Genomic DNA, 26,538 nt, shown 5'->3' on the forward strand with positions numbered 1-26,538 from the left:
GCTCAAAATAGCTATTAGGACATCAGTTTAGTATTACAGCAATAACAATGATAATAATCATAACTAACACCTATATACCATCAGGCACTACACTAAGTGCCTTTTTTTACAATTATTATCTCATTTGATCCTCACAACAATCTTAAGAGGCAGTGCTAATATAAACTATAAACTATGTAAACTTAAAAACTTCAAGATACTTAAGACAAATATATTAAATTAGCCTAAAGGAAGTGGCAAAAGAGAAATTAATAGGTAAAAACAACTACATCTTTGACAAATTTCTTTGAAATATTTCAGGGAAAACTAACTTCTCTTTCAAAAAGACCTACATGGAGAGACATAATACATATATGTGTGTATTTACACACATAAATAAAATACCACACATATATATTACATCTCTCCATTTGCTGCTAAATATATTTGTCTGAATTTAGTTAACTACTTTTTTTGGAGGTAAATAATGAAAAGATCATAATGAATTTCAACAAAGGTTACTTTCTTTAAGAACATGTAAGTAAATGATGCTATTCAACTGTTCTCCAAGATTCCCACAATCAAATATTTCATGTATTTCATATATTAAATTCATACATTTTATAATTTTTAATCTTACAAATAACAAAGAATGAACTGACACCTTTAACCACAAAATGTTTAATACTTACAATCCTTCCCTGCTACCATCAATCAGGGCTTGAAATAAAGGTTTATTATGAGGTATGGTCTGTAGGATGTTACCGTCTCCTGTGACATATCCAATGGCCCACTGTCCTAATCGAGTGCAACTTAACCTGAAAATATAGCTGAAAAAAAAAAGCGGGGGAAGGCTTAATCTCTTAAAAAATATTCTTATCTCTTAAATATAATCACAAAATAGAAGATATATTCTAGTAAGGTAGTAAGTAAGACTTATGAGTCCTGGAATCTATTTTCATCTTTTATAATGTATTTTGTAACCTGCTATAAATTCCCATTTCTTGATGAAATAAGTGGTCATTAATAGTTTTCACTTACTTATTTTACATATGAAAAATTAAATTATATTTCTGAAATAATTTACAGTTCTTAGACAACATAAAATTTGATATGTTAGCATTCAAAGAAGGATTTAGCAATATAGAACCCCAGTTTAAACTATATCTTGCTTATAATTTTTTAAATAATGTTTTTCCCATTTTACTAGGTAAATTGCTTTTAAAATGCTTTACTTTTTGCAATTATGCTGGCCATTCTATTTTTTTTTCTTCTTAATGGAGAAAAATTCCAAAAATGCCTTTAAATTACAATAGTGTATAAGTTAAATCTTTGATTCATAGCAGTTATTTAACCCTGTCAAACTCATCGAAGTAGTCAAATTGTTCAATGGTATAAATCAAAGGAAAAGACTACTCTTTTAAAATAAACTCTAAGTGGCAGAAGACAATAGCAAAGTAATATCTTCTTTCTTATTGAAAAAAATTCAGATAATTTCACTTTACAACTTTACAAAATGGAATATAGCAAAATATATACCTTTACACTTGTCATATTCTTTATATTTGAATTTTATGACCTGGTTCAATTAATTTTGTTGGATACATTTAAACAGCTTGACTGCCTAAATGTATCCAATGAAATAAAAATCTTCTCATGTATAATGATTATTTATGAACCAAGTACTGTAAAAATAACTTTATAAGGTAATTAACTATATAATAATGGTTACAACCTCTGAATTTAATCAATTTACACACTCCTATCAGAATATGATTGATTGATCCAAGCTAATTAGACTTGGTCCCTTTTCCCAGAAGCAGGGTGGGTGAAGAAATAGAAGTAGAACTAATTATCAACTTGGGTGTGCATTCTTACATGGCTTACTCATGACCGTAGCATTCACAAAAGGCATGTAGGTAACATGCATACATACATATATATATAACTGGAAATATAGAAACACTATTTTGATCCATGAAGATTACTTCAATCAACAAGCATTTATAGTGTCTTTGGGGATATAAATAAAGACCAAAAAATATGTCCTGGCTTCAAAGTAGTCATGTTCTAAGTGAGGAGATGACATGAAAGTAACTATTTACAAATAAGACATCTAAAAGACAAATTAGAAATAATTTCTGAGGGAAAACAAGATTTTGTAAGACCTTAAATCTACTATGCAAAATAACACAGGAATATTTGTAATTATAATTTTCAAAAAAAATGTTTCAATTTCTGGATTATTAACAAAGATGCCTCACCTTCCAGGTTTGGTGCTGTATTTCTGTAGCCGTGCTTTGACTTCATCATAGGTTAGAAATGCCATGTAACCAGGATGTGTCACGGCTAAAAAATTCCAATTCCTTAAGATGGAACCCCAGGGCTTGAAAATACAAATAATGAAATGAGATTAGTTGGAAAATATTACATATTAGTAACAAAACACCAAGAATACATTCAATTAACTTTCCAATTTTTACAGAAAATTTCTAGATCATTATAGTTAATGTGAGTATATGGGAAAATGTCAGTGGCTCAATGTCAAGTGGTATTCTACAATAAGGATGTTGGATTGGATGACTTTTATAAAGCCTTCCAGAACTAAATAAATCAGTGATCCTAAAGTAAGATTCAAAAGGCTAAGGGCTATGAAAAAGTTCAATTTTCTAGGTTGAACTTTAAATCCTTAAAAATATATAATGAACTGTCTAGGGTAAAAATGTGCAACTGCCTTAGACCTTCAGCACAAGTTCATTTTATATAATCTTTTAAACAAACAAACAAAAAACCCTAAATGTTACTTTTGATAATACGAAGAATATAAGCTTAGATTTAATTAAAATAATTTTTATTTAAAGGGAATTTTATAATTCAAATTGGGGAGAAGAGATTTTATTTGCTAATTACAAACACAGAACTGATTATGATGCACTTATAGAACTTAGCTAAACATTTCCACTGTTTACAATGAATCTCATGCAATGAAAAAAACCTAGAGGGCTTTTTTTTCCTCTTTAAAACAAACACTCTGAACATCTTACTGTAAATTCTATTAAATGTAAATTGCTAGTCCTATCATTTGCAGTTTAGTTATATTGCTACACTATCACTACCAACACTCCAGGGTGTGAACAATGGAGAAGTCCCCAAATGGAAACACTCTATAAAGAGAAGAAAGATTGCAGCATTATTGCATATATGCATTATAAGTGGGGAAATGCAATCAATATTTTTATGATGCATACATAATTGCTACTATATGCAGCAGTCTAAAGTTTGATGGAGCAAATTTCGGACATTTAATACAAAATAAAAATTTAATTTTCTCAAATGACAAATAAAAAAACCTGAGCTTCAGATAAGTAGTCTAAGTTCAAATGTTTGTGACTGAACAACAATTCTAGCCTTATTTATTGAATCACTTTCTACTACTTTTCCTGATACCATACTATTTCTATAACATATGAGTTTAGCTTTAGTCAATATTAAAATTCCAGTAACAGTAAACAGGTTACTCCAGTAACCAAGATTGGTTGGAGAACCTAGTAAAATTTAGCTCAAAGAAAAGAAGACTCAGGGGGAATATATTAGCTGTCTTAAAGTATTTCTAAGGCTTACATATAGAAGTAAGAGTAGAATTGTTATTGTCAGAGGGCACTCTAGAAGCAATGAATAGAAGATGGAAAAAGGCAAGTTTAGGTTGAGATTGCTGTCAAGAAAAACTTCCTAATAAACAGAATAACCAAAAAAAAAAGGAGCTAGCTTGAAACAAAGTGAGTTTTCCTCAACCGAAGATCCTCAAACAAAAGTTATATATGTTACAATGAGAATTCTATTTCAATTATGCATTGGACTAGATGGTTACTGAGGTGATTTCTAACTCAAAATTTCTAAGTATCCATGATTTTTATTTTGGACCAAATCTGTGCTTTCCTCAATGTAGAAATGTCTAGTGAAAAATTCCTTCTACCACTACAGAACACTTTCTTTACAATTTATAGTCTTAAAGAGCTGTTGAATTTGTCAAATAACTTTATTTTTTTTAAAGCAATATAAGGTTGTTAGGTTGTTGATCAGAAACAAAATAGATTTTTAGTTTGAGTTATCTCATCATTACCTACTTAATCTTATATGTTCCCACTCCTAGTTATCATAGCAGAAGGGGTCAAAAAAAAGCTACTAATAAACAGTGTTGTTTAAGAGGGACAGTAATTCATCTTTTCAAAATATGTAGGCCTGAGCTTCATTTATTTCAAGAAGTTGGCTAAATAATCTGTGTGAGTTTATTAATTCTTTCTATCACAAACATATTCTATTTAAAAATAAAAGATAAATAAAAATGTAGGTAATGAGATTAAAATGTAATAATAAATTCAACCTAAATGTGGAAAAAGTTTTTTTAAAAAAAATTTTGGGGAACAGTAATAGAAAACTAATTTTTTTGTTTCTAGGAGGAGATATGATGCTCATTATCTTTAAATTTCAAATTAGCAAGGGACATTCTTCAAGGATTATATACTTTATGAGGAAAATAATAAAGGAAAACATAAGTTTATAGTAAAATTTTCTGTTTAGGACATCTCCTTATCACACTGAAAAAAACTACATGAGGAGAATTAGAGTGTTACCTTGGAGAACTTCACAACCCTATTATCCCTCTAATCCCGAACTAGAGATTCTATATACTTGGGGGAGGGGAAAATGATTTCAATTTTCATCTTGGACACATGTTAAAACTACATAAAACAATACTTTGAGGGAGATTTAATTAAGTAAAACAATGGGGAAAGGCTTTAGCAATTGGCATGAGGCCCCACTCTTCCAACCCCCCTCCACCCTTTTCTCTAGAAGCAAATAAGTTACTTTGAATACAATATTTGGTCTACTCCCATAAAAGGCCATATAAAATAATAAAAGAATTGATAAATCAAGGATTTCTTTCCAATTATATCTAATCCAATCCAGCAAGCTTTTCTTAATTGTTCATAGTGAAAACTTTTGTAAAAATTTTCTGAAAAATTAAATTAGTGTTTATAAAATATAAAAATTTAGATTTATAAGTAATAACTTGAGAAAGGAAGACTGCTAGTTAATTACTAAGGAAAAATTAAGGTTTCTTGTTATATGATAATTATTCTCTCTCTCTTTTTTTTTTTTGGTCTGTTGAGTTTTCTTTTTTTTTTTTTTTAAATAACTTTTTATTGATAGAACCCATGCCAGGGTAATTTTTTACAGCATTATCCCTTGCATTCACTTCTGTTCCGATTTTTCTCCTCCCTTCCTCCACCCCCTCCCCCAGATGGCAAGCAGTCTTTTACATGTTGAATAGGTTAAAGTATATCCTAGATACAATATATGTGTGCAGAACCGAACAGTTTTCTTGTTGCACAGGGAGAATAGAATTCAGAAGGTATAAATAACCTGGGAAGAAAAACAAAAATGCAAGCAGTTTATATTCATTTCCCAGTGTTCTTTCTTTGGGTGTAGCTGCTTCTGTCCATTCGTGATCAATTGAAACTGAGTTATATCTTCTCTTTATCGAAGAGATCCACTTCCATCAGAATACATCCTCAAACAGTATTGTCGTTGAGGTGTATAATGATCTCCTGGTTCTACTCATTTCACTTAGCATCAGTTCATGTAAGTCTCGTCAATCCTCTCTGTATTCATCCTGCTGGTCATTTCTTACAGAACAATAATATTCCATAACGTTCATATACCACAATTTACTCAACCATTCTCCAATTGATGGGCATCCATTCATTTTCCAGCGTCTAGCCCCTACAAACAGGGCTGCCACAAACATTTTGGCACATATAGGTCCCTTTCCCTTCTTTAGTATCTCTTTGGGGTATAAGCCCAGTAGAAACACTGCTGGATCAAAGGGTATGCACAGTTTGATAACTTTTTGAGCATAGTTCCAAATTGTTCTCCAGAGTGGCTGGATGTGTTCACAATTCCACCAACAATGTATCAGTGTCCCTGTTTTCCCACATCCCCTCCAACATTCCACATTATCTTTCCCTGTCACTCTAATCAATCTGACAGGTATATAGCAGTATCTCAGAGTTGTCTTAACTTGCATTTCTTTGATTAATTATGATTTGGAGCATATTTTCATATGTCTATAAATGATAATTATTCTCAAAAATTAATTATTCTGAGAGGCAAAGGCAACAAAAAGAGTTCATTCTAAGCAAATGGGATGTGCAAAAACACTGGGCAAAGTGCAAGGTGTAGAACTGAATTTGGGAAATAAAAAGTAGGTTTGTCCAGAAGTAACAGAATACATGAAAGAGCACAATGAAATACAGGTAGGATGATTGGAAAGATCTTTAAAATGTCAAGTTGAATTTTTAACCAAAGTTAAGAGGCAATTATTAGAGATAAATTAGATAATTCTAATCACACAAAGTTGAAAAGATTTTTTCATATACAAAATAATTAACTCACTTAAAAGAGGGGAAGCGGTTAGTTCAGGGGAAAAAAAAAGGTTTTGGTACCCAAGAATCAGACACTAATAGAAACAAGACCAAAAGCTAGTCTCAGTAGAGAAGCTATCAAAAACCAACCATTACCAACCATATAAAGTAATGCTCAAAATCTCTTTTAATAAAATAAATACAAAGGTATTACCCACAATCCCTTACTTTCTCTTCACTTCCCAATATCTTTTTTTTGTTTTTGTTTTTTTTTGCCAAATACTATTATTTCTCCCTTCACAATATCTTCCTTTATATTTTCCATTCTGTCCTCTCAGCCTATCATTGCCCTGGTGTAGGCCCTCTCACTTCACACCTAGATGACTATAACTATCTAATGATTGGTTTGTTTCCCTTCCTCAAACTCTCTTCATGCACTCATCTAATTTGTACTGAGCTATTAAGCTATCTTATAAAGAGCAGATCCCACCATGTTAATGTTAACCTTCTTCCCCCTTCCCTTTCAATAAACTCCAGTGGCTTCTCTTGTTATTTTCAGGATTAAACATAAAATCTATCTGGCATCAAACATTCATCATAACCTGACCTTCCTATGTTTCCAGTCATTTCGCTTTCTCTTTCAAGTATTCTGTGATTCAGTGACAATGAGCATCTTGCTATTCCTTGAACAAGACACTCCATCTCTTGACTTTCTGGATTTCCACTGGCTATCCTCCATGACTACAATGTTCTATTTCCTAGTTTCCTTCAGATTTCTGCTAAAAATCTATCTTTTGCCAGAGACTGTTCTTCCACTTTTCCATTCCCTCTAAAATTATATATAACACCCTGTATATGTCTTGTATGTACAATTGTTTGTATGCTGTCATACCCATTAAATTGTGAGCTCTTTTACAGACAGGGTTTTTTTTTTTTTGACCTTTTGAGGGGATATATGAATAAATGTACATATTTGCAAATAGGAGCTAGCTAGAGCAGTGGTTAAAGGACCAGAAATTTTGAGTTAAAATCTGGCCTTTATGAGCTGTTCATAAGTCTGGGTTTAATTCTGTTTGCTTCAGTGTCTTCATCTATAAAATAGATGGCAAATCATTCCAGTATCTTTAGCAAGAAAAGCTAAAATAAGGTTACTAAGTGTCCGACATGATTGAAAAATACTGAAAAAGGTTCTTTTCAGGAAATAGATTTCTGGATATAAACAATGCCTGACTATGCTACAAGTTTGGTTTTGTTTTCCAATTATGAAAACATGAGGAGATAAAATATATTTTTGTAAATTGAAAAAAAAATTAAAAGAATGTCAGGTAAGGGTAGGGATTATGATTTTGATATTGTGAAATATCTTATTTAGAAAGCTATTAGCACAATGCCTAGCACATAATAAATACTTAATAAGTACTTGTTGACTGATAGTTAAAAGGTCCTTGTTTTTCCATTTGTTAAAAAATATGTGAACTATAAATATAAAATGCTTCTATCATAAGGCAATTAGCATTGTTAGGTAAAGTTTGGCAGAAGCACAGATTTTAGAATAAGGAGAAAACAAGGAGATAATCTACTTTAAACTTTGCCATTTTATAAATAAAGCAACTGAAGATTCAATAATTAAATTGCTTGCTCAAGATCAGAAGATTGATGCATTATGAAAGGTTTAAATTCCTTTCATATCTCTACATTATATTTAAAAAAATTTACAAAAAGCTCTTACTAAAGAGTGCCCTTATAAAAGTTCTTCCCTCCCAAAAAGCAAAATGAAACAAAATTTTTTCTACAGCTGCATTTAAGTCCTCATTCTAGTATATGATTCATGAAAAAGTATTATTCTGAAATTATAAAAAATATAAACTATAAGTTTTGTTGACAATTATTCATTTGTCCTTTTGCTAAGGGATTCTTTTAAATTAAAAGTTAATCTTTGGCAATCCAGTTCCCTTAACATAAATCAGACTCTCTGATCCTCTAAGTTCAGTGCCAAGTATGCTCATAAATCAGAATGGCAAAATTCTAATAACACAGTCAACAGGAAGACCAATATTCTATTTCAACAGCTGTTGGAAATATGTATCAAACAAAATAAATCTCTTTTCATACTAACAAAATGAAATATTACTAAGCTTAAATACAAGTCTGCTTTTGTAATCATTTCTGTAACAGCTATATAAATAGAATTGTAAAAATTTAAGAAAGTAGGATGGTATAGTGGGAAAGACAATGAATTGGGATCCAGAATAAATGCATTCAAATCTTAGCCCTATCACACGTGAATTTGTTGGCCTTGTGCAAATCATATAATCTGAGAATCAGTTTCCAGATGTGTAAAATGAGGAAGCTGGACTACATCATGTCTGTCACAGAAATCAATCCTTTTTACAGAGTAAAACAAAAGGCTATTAGGAGTAAAATTTTTAAAAATTACTTTTTAAAATCATTTTTTCAATTTACCATATTACCTATCTGTTTCAGGGCAATAGCCAGCAAATTCTACATTAAAGTACAGAGAACAGAGTTTATCTGGGGCCAATCTTATCTGGGAGGATGTAGATAAAATCCTCTATCTACAAGATTATTTAATGGCATCATTCTAACAAGGTACTTAATTCAGTTGTTTCAATGCAGCTGAAGGAATGAAGTCTCTGTCAATTTCAGAGCCCTAAGCTAAAGAATCAGTCACCAACTTGCAACACAAGTAATATTCCATTAAATTCATGTACCACTTCTTTACTATCCTCAGCTGATAATGGTCGTCATATTTACTTCCAATTCTTTGTTGCCGTAAAATGTATGGCTATAAATATTATACTCTCTATGGAACCTTTCTTTTTGTCAATGACCTCGCTGGAAAAGGTGATTTTAAGGAGCAGCTTGAATAGTTTTAGCAGTATAAATCACACATCTCGGTCTGGAAGGAACCATCAAAGTCATCTACTATTCTTCTTCTTATTAATGTCCTTCTTCTTATTAATGAGGAAACTGAGAAGCAAGGAGGTATGTGTCCTCTCTTAAGTAACAAGCACCAGAGGCAGGATTTGATCTTTCACTCCACATCTAGTACACTTTACATGGGTTTTGATGAGAAAGATGCTAATTTTTATATTCTCCAAAGAGTACTGACCAAAAAAAAAAAAAAAAGTGGCAACAGCCAACTTGATCTCTGCATCAAGTCTCTTCCTACGGCATTGCATTGCCTTGGTTTCCTCATCTGTAAAATGGATGGCAAATAACTCCAGTACCTTTACCAAGAAAATCTTCTACACTCTGTGGCTAACATTTTTTAAAGATAGACTGACAATAAAAATTCCCTACTCAGTCAAATTCTGGCCTCCTGTTCCCAATAAGACAAAATATAAAATTTGCTTTTTAGCTCTTAATGTCCTACACAATCTTCCTCCACCTAGCTTTTCAGTTTCTAAGGACATTTCTTCATTTTCTAATACTCTTCTTATCAAACTGGTCTTCCCTCTGTTACTCATAAACAAAATTACATCTCAAATACATGCCTGTCAGTATTAATCATCTCACACTCCTGGAATGATCTTGTTCTTCACTATAAAGATACCCATCTCTTCTTTCAGGACTCAAACATCATCTTCTACAAGAAGCCCTTCTGGATCCTGGAACTGTTAATGACCTTCCTCTCACTAAACCTTGTATTTAACTACTTCCTATATATTAGTATTTATTTGTTTTACATTTATGTCACATTGTTTTACATATATACTTGTGTTGCCCTTTCCTTAGATTATTTCACTCTATGAACTTAAATAATCAGTGCTGAGTACAGGCCTTGCATAAAGAAGATATTTAATAAATACTGGTGGTCCCTTAATTGAATAGTTATTCAGATGATCTGAGATTTATTCCTGGAGAGAATGTCAGAGGTTATCTGGTCCAACTCTCTCATTTTTTAGAAGAGAAATGTCAGACCCAATTCATCTGAACTGACTTTCCCAAGATCACACAGGGAGTAAATAGCAGAGGAAGATTCAAAATTAGACCTCTGACTCTTAATTCAGTGTTCTTGCCACTGTATCCTGCTTTGTCTTCACTGAATTATACCTCAAATAACTATGCCAGAAAGCAAATCATATTGCAAGCCTTGGGCAAGCTTAAGCCTAGGAGAGTTAGAAGTCACTAAGCTGTCAGGTAGACTGTCCTCAAAAAGGACTGGCTTCAGATCTAAAATTCAATAGCTGCTCGCATAGTTGCTAAGCATAGGTCTTCATCAGACAAGGCCTTTGGCTTGCCCACTTTCTCCAGGAGTTAATTTCATCATCAATTCATGTATCTCAAGTTATTCTGTATGTATCTGCCTAAAGAACGGACATCTTATTGTACATGTGTTCATTTAACTTAAAAGTTCCTTAAATCTATCCCTTAGAGAAGATATTTTTGTTTTATGATATGTCATGGATATTCTATTCCATATAAATTAAAACTATTTTCACCATCTTTAAGGAAGCATTAGCAAGTTGTTGGATCCAGCAATACCAGTACTAGGGCAAAACTCCAAAGAGATCAAAGAAAAAAGGAAAGGGACCTATATGTAGAAAAATATTTATAGCAGTTCTTTTTGTGATGGCAAAAGAAAATTGAAATGGGAAAGGATGTTCAATCAAGTTGTGGCACAGAATTGTGAAAAAGTACTATTGTGCTTACGAAATAATAAGGGCAGTGATTTAAGGAAAACATGGTAATAACTCTATGAAAGGATGCAAAGTAAAGTGAGAAAAAGAAGATCACTATATCACAGGAACAAGAATGTATTAATGATGATCAACTGTGAAGGATCTGACTACTTTGATCAATAGAAGGATCTAATAGAATTTCACTATATAGAGAGAAATGATGAACTCTTGATTGTAAATTAAAGCATGATTTTCTTGATTAATTTTCTTTTTGCTTTTTTGTGATATAACTACTATGGAAATATGTTTTGTATGACTTCACATGCAGCTGATATAGTTTGCCTTCTCAGTGACTGAAAAAGGAGGGTCTGACATTTCTCTTCTAAAAAATGAGAGAGTTGGACCAGATAACCTCTGACATTCTCTCCAGGCATAAATCTCAGATCATCTGAATAACTATTCAATTAAGGGACCACCAGTATTTATTAAATATCTTCTTTATGCAAGGCCCGTACTCAGCACTGATTATTTAAGTTCATAGAGTGAAATAATCTAAGGTAGAGAATCTGGAACTCAAATTTTAAAAAGGAAAGAAAGTTAAAAATAAATATATAAATAATGAACGTTTTTTCCTTTAAAGAAAAAAAAAAGATTTTTGTATCTCTGTAGAAGCAGTTAGGTGGAACAATGGATAGAGTACTGGGCCTACAATAAGAAAATTCTATGTCCAAATCTGGCCTGAGACACTTACTAGCTGTGTGACCTTGTGCGAATTATTTAATGTTTGCCTCAGCTTCCTCAAATATAAAATGCAGATAATAACAGATCTATCTTGCAAGGCTCTTATGAAGATAAAATGAGATAATATTTTTAAAGTACTTAAGCACAGTACCTAAAACATAATAGGTTGCTATATAAATTTTATTCTTTCCTTCTCTGTGTGTGTGGAGGTGGGGTATGTGTTGGCATATGTGAAGGAGATCACTGATGAGGGGAAGGATGAAATATAAAAGCTTACCTGAAATAGCCTGGTGAAAATATCGAATTCAAAAATTGAAATGTAATCATTGCAAGTTAAATCAATCGTTGATTTTAGAGCCATTGCTTCCAAGCCAGAGCTAATTTGATGAACCTCATGGAGACATTGCCTGAATACTTTCCATGGCACGATAGTCCTATATAAGGATAAATAAAAATAATTCAATCAAATGTCACTTAAGACATAACACAATCCAATCCTTAAATTCATATGATTCCAAATGTACTAAAAGATAAATAGTTCAGAAAACTTCCTGTAATTCAGAATAGATAACTCCTTTTGCTTTTCACTAAAAGTTATTTCCTTTTCACTTTCCAAAGTACTTGGGACAGAGGAACTGTTACTATTTCAGGGTTCTACTATGTTCTTTTCCAAAGCATGTCTATTTGTATACAACACTAACCATATATTATAGGCAACACTCTAGTCCAATGCTTGTTCTTCTTTTACTAGAGGTAGGAGGTAATCCCTGTTTAAAAAAATGTTACATATGTTCATTCTTGTTAAAAAGTGAACCTGGAAGGAAGAAGGGGGGAAGGAGAAGGATGGGGAGAGGAACAAATAAGCATAGTCAAACAAAATAAATACACACAGTTCAAAACGTATACCAAAAAAGTATATATAACTGAACAGACTACTACAGGAAACTTTTACACTTTAAAAAACCTTCTAAATTGATAGTATCTTCAATATTTCATTCAGTAAGAATCTAATGAATGTCTGCAATATACAAAACACTACTTATAGGCACAATGGAAACTGGATCTCTTCCTACATCGATGACAACTCTTCAGTCTTCTTTACTGAGTCATTTTCCCATCTTTTGTTCCCTAACTTTGGGTATACTCCTAAGGGTCTTTCTCTTACCTAGAGGACAGATATGTAGGTACAGATATGGGAATATTCTCCAAATATATACATGCATATATATGTGTATGTATATAAATTTTTGGTATTTTTAACTACTACCATAGGATCCATTATCATCTCTATGTAGAGATGCCATTAGTATAATCCACTATGCTTGCCCTTGAGGAACTCATAATCTAGGTAGTGACACAAAGTATATTACATGAAAGGTGAAAGAAGATATGTTGGCATATAATCAAATGCTGAATACTGGGACATTGAATAAGTAGTACTTTAGGGAAAGGAAAGTAAAATTCCTGTGAACTGAAGTGTTTCAAGGCTTCTCAAGAAATAAAGTAAAAATGCTATTTTGCATTCTTTAGAACACAGGGACTTATTGTAGTATGAATCTGAAGTTTAAACTAAAGACAATTATAAGAAAAAACGATGATGGTTAATATCTCAAAGATTTTTCTCTATGTATGAAAAAACAGGAAACCACAAAGAACTGAAGAGAGATACCACAACAGATGCCATTTAGAAAAGAACACACGTCAAAGTCTGATTAAGGTTAAAGACAAAATGTTGCACTGTTTTAAAAGAACAAATGAAAATCAGAAAAGTAATATCAGAGATTGAATAAAAGATACTGAAGTATATATTTGCAACTATATTTCATTTCTAAATATGTGTGTATATGCATGTGCACATACATATGCATATACATGATAATTTCTGAAAGTTTAGATTTCTCTTTTCTTTAACTAAAGTTATCAAGAATTCTTTTTTTCCCTTGCTCCTACCCCACCCCCACTGAAAACCAATAAAAACACAAAGTAATGAGTTAATAACTGAAGAAATAAAATACTGATTTTGTAAAAGTTATATTCTTATCTCTTGAGGGGAAGTGAAAAATGTTGAGGATACTTTCATGCTAAATAAAACTGCAAATATGCAGCCATATAGTCTACCTTCAAATCTGCTGCCAAATGACTTATGCAAAGATATAATCATTCCACTAAGCACTCAATGCTTTTACATAGCAACCTGGCTTCTTCTGGTAAATACTTTAGAATAGGGCTCAATTTCAACTAAAAGTGCTATGCATAGAAGTTTTTTGTTTTTTTTTGTTTTTGTTTTTGTTTTTTTTTGTTGTTGTTTTTTTTTAGTTTGTCTCTTAGGTATAACTACAAAGGCACCAGAGCTGTTTCAGGAAGCCTCCCTCCAGACATTTTTACTGACTTCTCACAATTAGAAAATCTTCCTTTTGAATAAAGTGTAAATACTAATTAATAATCAATTTAATATCAATTTAGATTAAACCAAGTAAAATCGTATCCCTAGAAGAACAGGGTGGAATGCAGAGGGACTGGTTGGTGGACTTGGGTGTTTAGGGTGGGTTGGAGACGGTAGAGAAGAAGGGTATAAGAAAGGGGCAAACTACTAAGTACATGCTTCAAGAAGGTAAAAGATAACTTATTCCCCCCCAAACAAACAAAAACCTCTCACATGCGTCAAAATATTCATCATAGCATATTTTGTAGAATAGTAAAAGACTAAAACTAAGGTTTCCAAATCAGTGAAAGAGAGGCTACAGATGAGAAGTTATTGACTTAGAGAATCAGTAAGGTATTGGAACTGATTAAATATTGGGATGAGGGACACTCAGAAGTTGCAAAACTGGCTGGCTGGGAGAATATCAATCATTTCAACAGTTAAGACAAAGGGAGGAATTTGGGAGAAATGAGCTTGTATTTTAAGCAAATAAGTTTGAGAAGGAAATTCAGGAAATTCAAAGGAGACTTCTAGTTCTTAGTGATGCATGACTTGTTCAAGAGAGATTAGTGCATACATAGGTTGAGAAATCATCTGTACAAAGATAACAAAGGGACCTGAAGTAGATGAGATTATCAGGGAGAAAATGTAGAAGAAAAAAAAAAGACCCAGCACAGAAACTTGAGTTAACAATCAAATCTAGAGGCCAGAAGATGGGTAATGATTCAGCAAAGAATACTAAAGAGGGGTCAAAAAATAAGAAGAGAAGGAGAAGAGGTGCCATAAAAGTCAAAGGAGGAGTAAATAGAAGTAAGAAGTAGCTAGGAAAATTACCCAATCAGCCATGTCAAAAATCTTCCCTAAACTTCTCTAATTTGTGCTGAGAGCACTGAGATAACACTAGCCCTACTGTCACCCGGGTTTTCAATTCTTCTATCTTATTGCCTCTTCAAGTCCCCTATCTAGTTTCCAAATCCTGTCTCTTCTCTCTTCTATCTCCACAATATCTATTCCATTTATCCCTTCTCTTCACTCACAGACCCTCATCAATATTCCCTTAGACAAATAAAAGTTTTCTTTATTGTTTTCACTGACTCCAGTCTTTTCCTTCTCTAATTCCTCCTACAGTTACAGATCTGACCATCTCACTGTCTTACTCAAAATCTTTAATGGCTCCTTATTACTTCATGGATAAAATGCCTATCTTGATTATAATATTCAAAAACTTCTGTATCCTGTCACCTCACCAACTTTTCTAGGCATTTCACATCACTGATCTTTCCATGTTCTGTTCTAGTTGCTTTGGCCTGCTCTGTTGGAATATGAATGATGGCAAGATGGACAAATAGATGGGATGTAAAAGTGCTGCATGTTCTGAGACTAGATGCACAGAGTAAGTTCAGTGAGTGAGTTTGCACTTATTCCTCTATCACAATTAAGATGACTTGGCCATCTTAATGAATTAACTTTCCCAGGGACTAGGGGCATTGACTCTAGAATTCCATAATATGAAGATACAGATCTGATACAGAAAGTGGAAAGACAGTTGGAGTACACATCAGCAAGTAAGAAAGAAAAGAAAATGCAGCTGTAATGGAGAACAAGTGGAGATATAAAGACTCCAAATGAGGCTGGTCTTGTTTTATAAAAATGAGACAAAAGAATGGAAAAAAGGACAGGAAATTTTGATCAGATAGAATTGCAGAGTTCACAATCATTTTGGTGATGGGGAGACCTAAAGTATGTTGTCAAACCACTACCCTGTGAGTGAATGAAGCAGTAGAGATGTTCATCATGGAATATGAGGATTTTGAAGACTCAGTTATATATTCTTAATAGCAAAATGATTGTTATTTGTGCCTCTGTGTGTATGTACATATATATGTGCATTTATGTATACATGTTATATATATATATATACACACACACACACTAAAGAATAATATATAGATACTATAGAACCTCAATCTGGAAAAAAATCAAACCACAATAGACATGGAAGAATTTATATTAGTGAGTTTTTATACACTCTAGAGGCCCAGGCTTCTTAAACTGTGGGTCACAACACCACATAGTATCTCATAATTGAATTTAGGGATCATGAAATTATGATTTATTATCAGTAAATGTTTAATTTGTATACCTATTTTATATAATTAACAACCAGAGATCATGTAAAAATTTCTTGGGTGAAAAGGAGCCATAAGAAGAAAAATTTTAAGAAGCCCTCCTATAGAGTTTTGCGTGTTAATTGAGAATATGTACAGTAACTGAAGAAAAGCAATAAAGTACATAAATGAGGAAGTGGGGAAGAGTTAACTTCATCAATACTTATCATTACAAAGCACACACAATTATCTGAAACCACTTTACATATGTCTGTCTATAAGTCATGAAGTTCCCAGTGTATTTAGAAAAAAAAAAATGCAGCCTCTAATAATTGCATAATTTTATTTATCTTTATTTAATTCTGAAGTTTATAATCAACTGTTTGATTTTTTTCAGATGTCAAAATCAGTCAAACAACAAGCATTTAGTAAGCTCTAATTATGTAGCAGGTATAATTAAAAAGTTGGCTGGCTTCTGGATGAAAAATGCAAAAGTTGTTGCCCTGAGCTCCCTTCTTAAATGGAAATTCTGGGGGAATATCCAATCAGAAGGAGAGGTCGAAGTAGCTAAGAGTATTTTCAAGGTACAAATTACAAAAGTGGAGCAAACTACCAGGATGAAATTTTTTGCTCCATGCTGGAAGGGTTATGATTATATTCTAGGAAACTGTACTCTTATGTCTTTTTTGACCAGGCACAAAAGGACTAAGATTAAAGACTGCTACTAACAAAAAGCAAAATTGTTACTATCTTTCAACCTCAGAAGAGGCTGTGAATTTTATAATCATTGATAATTCGTGTCTTCCTTCCATATTATGATCTAAAACTCCAGTAGATCTGTGATATTAATGTGGGTATTCTGCCTAACAGTGATCACAACTGCTGCCATTTTTGTTCAGTGCTTCTTCCCTATCCTCCCACAAATTTGTTCTCGTCCAACATGCTGAAGCTATTACTCCCATTTTCTTGATATGTGAACTTGATGATTCCTAAAGTTAGTTCTTATTTCTAATCAATCCCATCCTATGATTCAGGTACACATTTAATAAAAATCTTAGTAGTAAAGTCAGGATAAATGAAATAATGGAAAAAGAAGGAAAGAAAATTCTGTGGAAGAAGCATACTCTGGCATAAACGATTTATCTTTAGAAAATTTTACTTGTTATATGATCATTTTTAGCATAGTATATATAGAAATATTACTCCAAAATATTTTTAATTTTTATTATCTGTAAACCTTTTATAAACTACAGTTACCTCACCTTTTGGGTAATATTTTGAAAACTTTTTTTTAAGACAAAGATATGGAAAATTCTTATGAGGCTATTGCTGCTTTTAAGTCATAGAAAAAAAAATAAACTGGGTTTCAATGAAAGAAGTTTATAACAGTCAATTAGTCATATACATTTACAAAGTAAGTAACTTATTAATGTTGTCGGGCATTGTGGGAATAGAAGAATGTCAAAAGACACTCCCTAGCCTTGAGGAGCTTATAATGTAATGGGGAGACAATATGCAAAGAATTATGTGCAAACATATATACAAGATAAATAAAAATTAGTCAACAAAGGGATGGTACCTGGTTCTGAAATGTCATGTAACACACAAACAGTTAGAGTAGACTAAAGCAGAGAAAGCAACACGGAATTAGAAGTTAGAAGAAGAATATTCTAATTCATTTTCAGTCTAACATTTTACATTGCTAAATAAAATAAAAAAAAAAAAACACATGAAGGAACTAACTTTAAAATTCTATGACCAAAGACCCTTTATAAAAAAAATAGTTCTTTTCTACTTCATGCTTCTTTCCTACAAGTTATCACTAGCAATAATCCTGGTCACAAAGTATATTCAGAACTAATTCCATTCAGTCTTCTTTGGAAACAAGATGCTACTGTTCTAATGAGAAAGAAGGATGGACTCTTATCTTCCAGGTTTGTTTTTATCTCAATACACACCCTACATGAAGATGCTACTGTTCTAATGAGAAAGAAGGATGGACTCATCTTCCAGGTTTGTTTTTATCTCAATACACGCCCTACATGAAGAAAACTCCACCCACAGCCTTCCTAGTATTATTGTGCTGATGTTTTTATCTTCATGGAGTTAAATGTTTAATACTATTGTTATTTACACATTTTGCTACTTAAATTTCTACTGACAAAATTTACAAATCAGATGGAAAGCTCTAGAAATCCATTCTTTTGCCTCAGAAAGTTGGAAGAGGCCTTAGAAGACTTTTAATCCAATTAATCTTTATATATGAACAAGTGCAGAAAAAAGAAATAATCTGCCCAAAGTCACACAGTTAAGAGATTGCCAATCAGATTTTTTACCTTAATGCACTTTGTTCTAGACCACACTATCTAATCTCACTATCTATCTTAATTAATATTACAGACTCTTCATCAAATCACCTTAGACAACATGCTAAAAAGTAAATCTATTAAGATCTGCCCTATGGTAAAAACTAGTCTGATTTATTTTCTAGGGAAATAAATCTCATCTATCATAAAATTAAGCAAAGTGATAGTTAACCTTATTATTATAAAAATGAAAGGAATACACAGGAAACCAACGTGGGAAAGTATTACTTCCACAGGAAATTAAGAAATGAAACAATGAACTGAACTAGAAATAGTAAGCAGTTTTCCATAGTCATGACCCTATTTTCACCTTACGGTATATATACTGATGAACTTTAGAAATGTATAAGCTAATTGGGTAATCTGAGCCCTATGAATAAAGACCAATATTATCAGTGATAATTAATATTAAAACGGTCGTTGAGATTTGGTATGATTTAAGAACCTGAACTCATTAGTAACTTGTCCAACAGGCACAAAAATCCTCCCAGTTCTCAAAATCTTCATGTTTATTCAAGTAACTTTGCAATGTCAAACTTAGCACCTAAATATTTATCACAATTAGTCAAAGTACTCAGGGACTTCCCCAAACTGGGATACTTCAAAAATATGAATGTCATGCTTAAAATGTACAATCACATTAAATATGGCATTTTCATTCAATGCAAGTGCTCTAAATTTTAGAGATATCCTTGAATCTTAGGCTCAAGTATATTAGACTGTAAATTACTGTTTTACAGACCACATATTGGCACTATTCACATTTAAAAATACCATTTCTTTTTCCTGTTTATTTTCAGGTTTCTTTCGTTCCACCCTCTAACCCTATTCTCCATCATAACTTTGAATTAAAAAAACCTAAATTTTGAATGTTTGAATAACAAATTTCCCAAAATGTGAAAAATCTATTGAAAGAACAATTTCATCTTTTTTTTTTTTTTACCTCTGTGCCATGAATAAACTCTTTTTGTTTTGTTTTGCTTTGTTTTGAGACTGTCTTCCTAACTTTCTTAAGTTGGAAGTGCAGTTGCCATTCATAGATCCTGCTGATCCCCAGGAAAACTTTATTCTGTTCCACTTCCATACTAGGCTTATTTATTTCAACTCAGTCACCTTAAAGGTCCCCCTATCCCTGACCCCTAAATCTCAGGAGATCACCATATTAGTGCCAAACACTTTGGACTCCAATTAGATTTTAGTCTTACTGTAGTTTAGTTTAGAGCTCCAGAGCTCAAGAGTCTTAAACTTGAGCCTAGGAACAACCACAAAGCGTTGAGGAGATTATGGAGGAAATAACTTGAGATTTGGGAGTAAGATATATCTCATCTTTCTTAACTATAGGCTATTAGTAAATATTTATTGATTTTTTTAAAAAAATAACTTTATCTTAAAGGTCTCTTACTTCTACTGTCTGATACTAGGTTTGAATCATGATTGCCCTTAAGAAAATGTCAGATTTTTTTGAATACTTATCTAGCTAATTCAGCATGAATTTTTGAATGATTCCAATTAAGGAAGCAAAATTGCCTTAAGTCTATGATATAAGTGTGTTGAAATGAGAGAACCCACAAATGGTCTCTAGGTATGCAAAAAATAAGTATGATATTTAAAATGTAAAGATTGTGGAGGCAAAAGGAATCTTGCAGATCATTTGGCTTAACACTGGCATTTTACTAAATTCAAAATCAAGAAGCACAGAGGTTAAATGACTTTGCTCAAAGTCAGTAGAAGAGCAGGGATACAAAATCAAAGTTTCCAGGTGGTGCCTTTTCTATTCCAGCAGACAACCTTGAATAAGTCACATTTCCAGTCAGAGCTTCATGAAAGGTTGCTAATTAATGCCAAAGAATTCATTCCTTTTAAAGAACTGCTTACCTACCCAGATGTCAATAAGGCAAATAGTTAATAATTTTCACACTTGGTACAGTGTTCTTCCTAAAGAATTTCATACATGGGGTATAGAGGGTGCTTAAAACTGGCTCTTATCCCAGACAGGAAAGTATTTAGAAGAGATAAAGTGGCTTCTTCAAACAGAGTTGACAATAGGACACAGAGGTAAAATGAGTTTTTTGTTTTAATTAATCTTTCAACAATCTCCCATTCAATTAGGTAATATATCCATTTATCTAAAAAAATACCTGGCTCATAAGATTTCAAAATGCATTTTCCAGTCCCTGTAGCACCTTTATCCAGCAGTTCTAAACAATGAATCAGCAGATGTATTTCAAGAGAATATTTTCTACATAAGAAGTCCAAAGCAAAAGGAAACTTTCTCTTGAAAAAACATTTATTATTTTGTTCCTAGCAAACTTACACATATTTAGTCTGTGGGTTTTGTTGCAAAGAAGGTCATTCAAACATTTGTTTGAAGAGCTTTCTTAAATTTTAAGAAGAGGTCTCCTTAATAATCTAAGAGCAGCATGTCAAGGCAATTTATCTCTTACAGAATAAAACCATATAACAAAAGAGAGGTGTAATTCTTCAATGCCAATCTGTTTTAGCTGTTGGCTTAATTCAACATCTTGGTTATTCCACAAACAAGATAATCCTCTCAGTTCTAGGCATTTGTCCCTTCTTCCCCAATATCCCATACTTAGAATGGCTTCCCTCCTCAATTCTAACTATTGACTTTTCTAGTTTCCTTTAAGTATCAAAATTAAAATTCCATCATTTCTAGTCAAAACCTTTTTCTGTTGTCTATTTTCCTAGCCTATTACTCCACTTTTAACTCTTTGTTAAAGAAAGGCTCTGTTTCCAAGGTGGAGGGTGTACCATTCCAGGGTTCAGAGGTTTTGTGCAGCTGTTTTCAGAGACCCTTCTACAGACCTGTCCACAAGACTTGGAACAGTTAGGAATGTTCCTGTCCCACTGTAGCTGTAAGATCTAGTGTGCTAAAGCAAGAGAGTTCTGCTTTCCTGACTCTGGGGCTCAGGCTAGGACTATGGCCACTTTGGTGTGGCCTGTTCTGAGACTGCATCCCCAGGTGAGAGGTCCAGAAGCCACTGGCACTGCCCTGGATTTAGATTCAAAGGTCAAACCTTGCTGATGCTGGGGCTAGGGAGCCAGGGTCAGGGTTGAATCTGGAGCTGCACTGGCACAGCCTACACTGGGATTGTGCACTAGGCTCTCACCCTGATGTTTTTCTGCTGGGCTTCCAACTCCTCCCTGATGTCTCATGGCTGGGAGGTATGAAAGCCATCAGGACTGCTGCTGATTGCAAGTGAGGGCTGGGGCTAGGGTATTGCAGGTCAGGGCTGGGGCTGGGAAGTGCTGGCATGGCCCGTATCAGGGTTACACATTGGACCCTCTCCCTGGTATCAAAGATTTTTTCTGCTGACCTGCTAAGTTATCTTTGGCTGGAAAATGTTCTACTTCCATTTTTTCGGTATTCTGATGCTCTAAAATTTGTTTAGTCATTCTTTAAAGGGGACAGGTTGGATAAGCTCTGGTCTTTACTCCACCATCTTGGCTCCACTTCCTTATTCCCATCTTTTAGAGAAAGCCTTTCCTAATTTATCTTAATTTTAGTGCCTTCCATCTGTTAATTATTTCCTATTTATCTTGTACATAGCTTGATTTGTATATTTTGTTTGCATGTTGATTGGATCAACTGGATTCCTCTATGTTAGAAAAATAATCAGTTTTGAATAGGAGTAAAAATATAAAAGACAAAACTTATGGAAGGTAGATGCAAAGATGATTCATCTTTTAATTTTTAAAAGGTCTGAGAATTATGGAAACATTTTGAAACAGAGGAGATTCAATACATCCCCAACGTCCAAAAATAGTTTGGTGGCAAAATTGTATAAGTAGGCTTCAATATTTTTTAGGCCCTACAATCAATTACCAAGAGTTTAATAAGGATTAACTATGTTTCAGGTGGTATGTTAGGCAGTGAGGGATATAAATACCAAAGACTGTCTACAAGGAAAGTAAGGAAATTTGAGAAAACATCTTTTCAAAGAGCAAAATCCAGGGCTTCCATAAGGAGGAGGAAGGAACAAGAATATTCCAAGGGGAGAGGGAGAAAGATGACTATTCAAAGGCATAGGTGAGATATCTAGATTTATGGCAAAAAGGGATCTCAGGAGGTCATCTAGACCAACGGTTGGACAAATGGCCCTGTCACTTGTTCCTCAGGGAAAAAACAGCAAAATCCAAGTTCCAGGTGCCCTGATATCAAAAGCACTGTATCAAGTAGGCCAAATTGCCATATTGTTGCAATGGCTCCAGATATCAATATTTTCTTGAAACTTCACACCCAATAAATTGTGGTATATGAATGTTATGGAATATTATTGCTCTGTAAGGAATGACCAGCAGGATGAATACAGAGAGGCTTGGAGAGACCTACATGGACTGATGCTAAGTGAGATGAGCAGAACCAGGAGATCATTATACACTTCGACAACGATATTGTATGAGGATGTATTCTGATGGAAGTGGATTTCTCTGACAAAGAGACTTAACTGAGTTTCATTGGATAAATGATGGACAGAAACAGCTACACCCAAAGAAGGAATACTGGGAAATGAATGTGAACTATTTGATTTTTGATTTTCTTCCCGAGTTATTTTTACCTTCTGAATCCAATTCTCCCTGGGCAGCGGGAGAACTGTTCGATTCTGCAAATATGTATTGTATCTAGGATATACTGCAACATATTTAACATATATAGGACTGCTTGCCATCTTGGGGGGGGGGAGGGAGGGAGGGGAAAAAACGAAACATAAGTGATTGCAAGGGATAATGCTGTGTAAAAATTATCCTGGCATGGATTCTGTCAATACAAAGTTATTATTAAATAAAATTAAATTAAAAAAAAAAAAAAAAAAGAAACTTCACACCCAATATGGACCTTCAAAAGTAGATTCAAACTTTAGTTCTCAAGTTTCTACTAAAAAGGAAGGGACTTAAAATTTCAGGATTTTCCTGCTTCTTTTATATTCTTTCAGATCTTAGTATATTCTCAAGGAATGACCATTCTTTATAGATTTTTCTGAGTGATGTAATCTTTTTTTTTTTTTTTAAATAACTTTTTATTGATAGAACCCATGCCAGGGTAATTTTTTACAACATTATCCCTTGCACTCGCTTCTGTTTCGATTTTTCCCCTCCCTCCCTCCACCCCCTCCCCCAGATGGCAAGCAGGCCTATACATGTTAAATAGGTTACAGTATATCCTAAATACAATATATGTGTTCAGAACCAAACAGTTCTCTTGTTGCACAGGGAGAATTGAATTCAGAAGGTATAAATAATCCGGGAAGAAAAACAAAAATGCAAGCAGTTTATATTTATTTCTCAATGTTCTTTCTTTGGGTGTAGCTGCTTCTGTCCATTCATGATCAATTGAAACTGAGTTAGATCTTCTCTTTATCGAAGAGATCCACTTCCATCAGAATACATCCTCAAACAGTATTGTCGTTGAGGTGTATAATGATCTCCTGGTTCTGCTCATTTCACTTAGCATCAGTTCATGTAAGTCTCGCCAGTCCTCTCTGAACTCATCCTGCTGGTCATTTCTTACAGAACAATAATATTCCATAACGTTCATATACCACAATTTACTCAACCATTCTCCAATTGATAGGCATCCATTCATTTTCCAGCGTCTAGTCATTACAAACAGGGCTGCCACAAACATTTTGGCACATACAGGTCCCTTTTCCTTCTTTAGCATCTCTTTGGGGTATAAGCCCAGTAGAAACACTGCTGGGTTGAAGGGTATGCACAATTTGATAACTTTTTGAGCATAGTTCCAAATTGCTCTCCAGAATGGCTGGATGTATTCACAATTCCACCAACAATGTATCAGTGTCCCTGTTTTCCCACATCCCCTCCAACATTCCACATTATCTTTCCCTGTCATTCTAGCCAATCTGACAAGTGTGTAGTGGTATCTCAGAGTTGTCTTAATTTGCATTTCTCTGATTAATAATGATTAGGAGCATATTTTCATATGGCTATAGTTTTAATTTCTTCGTCTGAGAATTGTCTGTTCATATCCTTTGACCATTTATCAATTGGAGAATGGCTTGATTTCTTATAAATTAGAGTCAATTCTCTATATATTTTGGAAATGAGGCCTTTATCAGAACCTTTGACTGTAAAAATGTTTTCCCAGTTTATTGTTTCCCTTCTAATCTTGTCTGCATTTGTTTTGTTTGTACAAAAACTTTTCAATTTGATATAATCAAAATTTTCTATTTTGTGGTCAATAGTGATCTCTAGTTCTTCTTTGGTCATAAATTCCTCCCTCTTCCACAGATCTGAGAGGTAAACTATCCTATGCTCTTCCAATTTATTTATAATCTCATTCTTTATGCCTAGGTCATGAACCCATTTTGACCTTATCTTGGTGTATGGTGTTAAGGGTGGGTCAATGCCTACTTTCTGCCATACTAATTTCCATTTTCCCAGCAATTTTTGTCAAATAATGCGTTCTTATACCAAAAACTGGGGTCTTTGGGTTTGTCAAAAACTAGATTATTAAAGTTATTGGTTGTTTTGTCCTTTGAACCTAACCTATTCCATTGATCAACTAGTCTATTTCTTAGCTAATACCAGATGGTTTTAGTAACCGCTGCTTTATAATATAATTTTAGATCTGGTACAGCTAGGCCACCTTCATTTGATTTTTTTTTCATTAATTCCCTTGAAATTCTTGACCTTTTGTTTTTCCATATGAACTTTGTTGTTATTTTTTCTAGGTCATCAAAATAGTTTCTGGGAATCTGATTGGTATAGTGCTAAATAAATAGATTAGGTAGTATTGTCATCTTTATTATATTTGCTCGCCCAATCCAAGAGCATTTAATATTTTTCCAGTTGGTTAGATCAGACTTAATTTGTGTGGAAAGTGTTTTGTAGTTTTGCTCATAAAGTTTCTGATTTTCCCTTGGCAGATAGATTCCTAAATATTTTATACAATCAGTAGTTACTTTAAATGGAATTTCTCCTTGTAACTCTAACTGTTGGGTTTTGTTATGATATATAAGAATGCTGATGACTTATGTGGGTTTATTTTGTATCCTGCAACTTTGTTAAAGGTGTGGATTGTTTCTAATAACTTTTTAGTAGAGTCTCTGGGGTTCTCTAAGTATACCATCATATCATCAGGAAAAAGTGATAATTTGGTTTCCTCGTTGCCTATTCTTATTCCTTTAAGATATCATCTCCTTAAAAGATTTTCTAGGAAAATAACTGTCTCTGTGTTCTGGAAAAACAATTAGATCTTCAGATGAAGAATATCTTACAAGCTTTTTCCTCTCTTCACCATCTTAACATTGACATAAAAATTTTTTTTCTTTATTACACCAGATGAGATTCAGGTTTAAATTTTTTTTGCCAACTTTTTATGTGGCACAGTACATAAAAATGCTGGGCTTGAAGTCAGGAAGAGCTGAATTCTTACTATGTGATTTTGGGCAAGTCACCTAATCTCTGTTTGGCCCAATTAACTCAACTCTAAAACAGTTATTACAAGTTAGCATATATCTCACAGGGTTGTGAATACCAAATTAGATATGTATAAAATATTTATTAGCACAGTGCATGGCTAGTAGATATCATATAAATGCTACTGTGATGATGACAATGATATCCAAGTTAGAAAGGCTCACAGAAAATATTTATTTACCTCACTTTAGCATTCACTTAGAAATTAATTCATTTTATTTCAATATCTTATTCTAATGTTTATGTTTCCTAGGCAAGACAAATAAAACCCATGACCACTTCTTAAACTGACAGTTGAAGATTATCAAACATAACTTCCCTTTTATAACATTGTTGGGTAGTCTTTTATATTTTTGCACAGAAATGATCAAGTAACCATGCTAACAAAAC

The 26,538-nt window shown here is 33.2% G+C and overlaps 1 protein-coding gene across 4 annotated transcripts in view; it reads right to left on the reverse strand.

Moving 5' to 3' along the window:
* CBLB (Cbl proto-oncogene B) overlaps positions 1-26,538 on the reverse strand; it is a 222,083-nt gene that overhangs the window by 108,878 nt on the left and 86,667 nt on the right. For all 4 annotated transcript variants that reach the window (XM_051985227.1, XM_051985226.1, XM_051985224.1 and 1 more), the window contains exons 5-7: positions 12,069-12,225; positions 2,244-2,365; positions 672-809 (exon numbers count right to left, since the gene is read on the reverse strand). In XM_051985227.1, the coding sequence (XP_051841187.1) occupies positions 672-809; positions 2,244-2,365; positions 12,069-12,225 (417 nt within the window). The remainder of the gene's footprint in view (positions 1-671; positions 810-2,243; positions 2,366-12,068; positions 12,226-26,538) is intronic.

Source organism: Antechinus flavipes, chromosome 3 (genome assembly GCF_016432865.1).
Source record: "Antechinus flavipes isolate AdamAnt ecotype Samford, QLD, Australia chromosome 3, AdamAnt_v2, whole genome shotgun sequence".
NCBI classification, from domain to species: domain Eukaryota; kingdom Metazoa; phylum Chordata; class Mammalia; order Dasyuromorphia; family Dasyuridae; genus Antechinus; species Antechinus flavipes.